The 2,499-nt window shown below is 32.8% G+C and overlaps 1 protein-coding gene across 1 annotated transcript; it reads right to left on the bottom strand.

The window, feature by feature from the left end:
• Positions 1-508: 508 nt before the first annotated feature.
• Positions 509-1,906, bottom strand: LOC130467894 (uncharacterized). Its single transcript, XM_056836909.1, has 4 exons — positions 1,725-1,906; positions 1,332-1,430; positions 974-1,243; positions 509-802 (listed from the first exon to the last, which is right to left on the bottom strand). The coding sequence occupies exons 2-4, from the start codon at positions 1,338-1,340 to the stop codon at positions 698-700; spliced, it is 384 nt and encodes a 127-aa protein (XP_056692887.1). The 5' UTR covers positions 1,341-1,430; positions 1,725-1,906; the 3' UTR covers positions 509-697.
• Positions 1,907-2,499: the final 593 nt, after the last annotated feature.

Raw genomic sequence — 2,499 nt, 5'->3', positions numbered from 1 at the left:
TATGAACGCTGCTCCCCATTTTATGGGGTTTCATAGTATGCTAAACCATTTCTGTTTCGACGCTTGTGAAAAAAGCACAAGGTCTATGAGTCTAGCCCATAGCATTGTCTCTCTGTCTCTCCTTTCCTTGTTTTCCAAGTTCTACAGGTACTTTCAGGACATTCCTAGTCAAAATTGGCCTAACATCAGTACCATCTTCTATAAAGAGAACTCAGTCGCAAATTGCCTTGGCAAGACCAATCGTAGGTGGTGTAAGCAAGGCATTTTCAACAATCAAGGACTCAAGCAAGAAGACCACTTTTCCCTTTCTTTGTTAATTCATGTGTATTTTGTTGGTTTAGTATGTGTAATGGTCTAAAAAGACCTTATTGTTGTTGTAGAAGTTAGCGTATAGTTGTAATACTTTTTAATTTATGTAAAATCAGCCTATGTCAAAAAAAAAAAAATATATGTATTATACAACTCAAAAGTGATTATAAACTATTAATGTCTTTAACATCCACAAAATAATAATAATACAACCAACTAAGGGATCTCTGTTTCACAACACAAGAGCTTAGGACATTATTGTTTCACAACACAGAGAACCATAAGTGTCATGCCATCAAAAAGACACAAGTTAGAAAGTTACATCATTTCTTCATCTTCAAAGAGTGCGTTTTCACATTCAAATCGACGTGATTCATTATCCTCATTTTCAATATCCACCATCTTCTAAATTTTCCTCATTGTGGTCCTCACTGTGCACACTTTCCTCATGATCAAGATTTTCATCTGACAAACAAATGTCATTTGAAATACCCTACAAATACAACAATATATATTTGATAAATATGATAAGAATTCATCCAGATGGCCTACACCAAAATAATTCAAATTTAATAGAAAAGATGATTTGTTTACAACTTCTTCGCCTTTTGTATTCGGTACTTATTGTCCAACAAAATATAATTCAAGAATGTAGAGTAGTTACCTGAAGTTGTAGAAACTTTTTCATCAAATTTGTGGCTTTGTCAAGCTTCTTTACCAAATTCTCAACTTCTTTCTCACTTTTGATTCTTTTAGCTCTCTCCTCTTCTAAAGCACATCTTTTTGCACGAGAACGAGGAACCTTCACAACTAAACCAAAAGTCTTTGCATAACCATTTTTATCTTCTCCTACATGCCTTTTGAAAATTTTCATACGTTCCTCACCATTACAAGTACTTTGTGAGAGGGAAGCCAAATCTTCTTCAATCAATTTCTAGTCATTGTAGTCAAAGAAAGTCAAAAATTCTGCCACACATCTACTGTAAATTCATATTTTTGACATAAATTCATAAACAACATACTTTTGTCATAGCTGAAGCATCATCAAGTCGAGAACCTTTTTTTGGTTGATGGGTATCAAGCCATACATCAAGAGGATCTGACTCTTTTCCATCTTTTTCCTGGTTTAAAAGAAAATCACAAAATAAATAATTTACGTGAGTAGTAAAGAGATTAATTTAAAACATAGCTTTTATATTTCGTACCCTCTTCTCTGCACGTCTACGTGCAAAACTCATTGTCCTGGCATAATGACACATTGTTGACTTACTCTTGTTGTCTTTATTACGTTTACTCCTCTCCTAAAAATTTTGTTTTAATTTCATTGAAACTTCACTAAAATCTTATAACACATGCATAATATTTATTCTATTGAAGTATAGGAACTACAAGTATAACATATAAACAATGCTTACTTGGCCTTTTGGTGATTCCCAAAATTCCACCAGGTTTTTCTACATATCATCAGGAATGTGTGGGATGTGTGACCTTTGAGCTAGTGCATTATTGTAAGTTCTTCCGTCAAAATATTTTATCTTCATTTCACATTTTTCTAATCTCCATGCAGCATTCATCGTCTTCATAGCCCAATCGTAAGGCTCTCGTTCTTCAGGGAACTTGTATAATTGCTGTTACATAGATAATTAGCTTCAAACATAAATATATATATATATATATATATATATATATATATATATATATATATATTTATGTTTGAAGCTAATTATATATATAAGTAACCAATATGTTATTTTTTTACCTTTACTTCTTCCCACAAATGATCTTTTTTGTCTTGACTAATATATCTCCAGTCCCAACAAACTAATGGCAATCTTCTCGGGTCACGTGCAAGACAACCAATTAGTGAAGACAATGGCCTCTCAGAATCACCAATAGGTTGTCCATGTTCATTCACATCAATAAATACAGGTTCTTTTAGAACTTTTGTTTTGTTGGTACCACGACCCTTCAAATTCTTTGGTTTACTTGCTTTAACTCTTCTCCTATTTGTGGAATTATAACCTCTTTTTGAAGTCAAGGGAGTTAAATTATGATTTGGTTCATCTTCTTGCGACCTTTCATTTGAATTTTCATGCCCATCATTCTCTTCTAACATACTCAAAGTGTTCATATTCTTAGAACTTCTTCGCAAGCCTTACAACAGTATATATGCAAATAGTTTACATTCTT

The sequence above is a fragment of the Spinacia oleracea genome, chromosome 1, assembly GCF_020520425.1.
Source record: "Spinacia oleracea cultivar Varoflay chromosome 1, BTI_SOV_V1, whole genome shotgun sequence".
NCBI classification, from domain to species: domain Eukaryota; kingdom Viridiplantae; phylum Streptophyta; class Magnoliopsida; order Caryophyllales; family Amaranthaceae; genus Spinacia; species Spinacia oleracea.
Note: the sequence above shows the minus strand (reverse complement) of the source record. Positions and strands in the feature narration are given on the sequence as shown.

What these genes read in the sequence shown, in the direction of transcription:
- LOC130467894 (XM_056836909.1), bottom strand. An exon ending in AAAAGTTTCTACAACTTCAG is followed by an intron (nt 803 to 973) that starts GTAACTACTCTA and finishes TTGTATTTGTAG; the next exon opens with GGTATTTCAAATGACATTTG.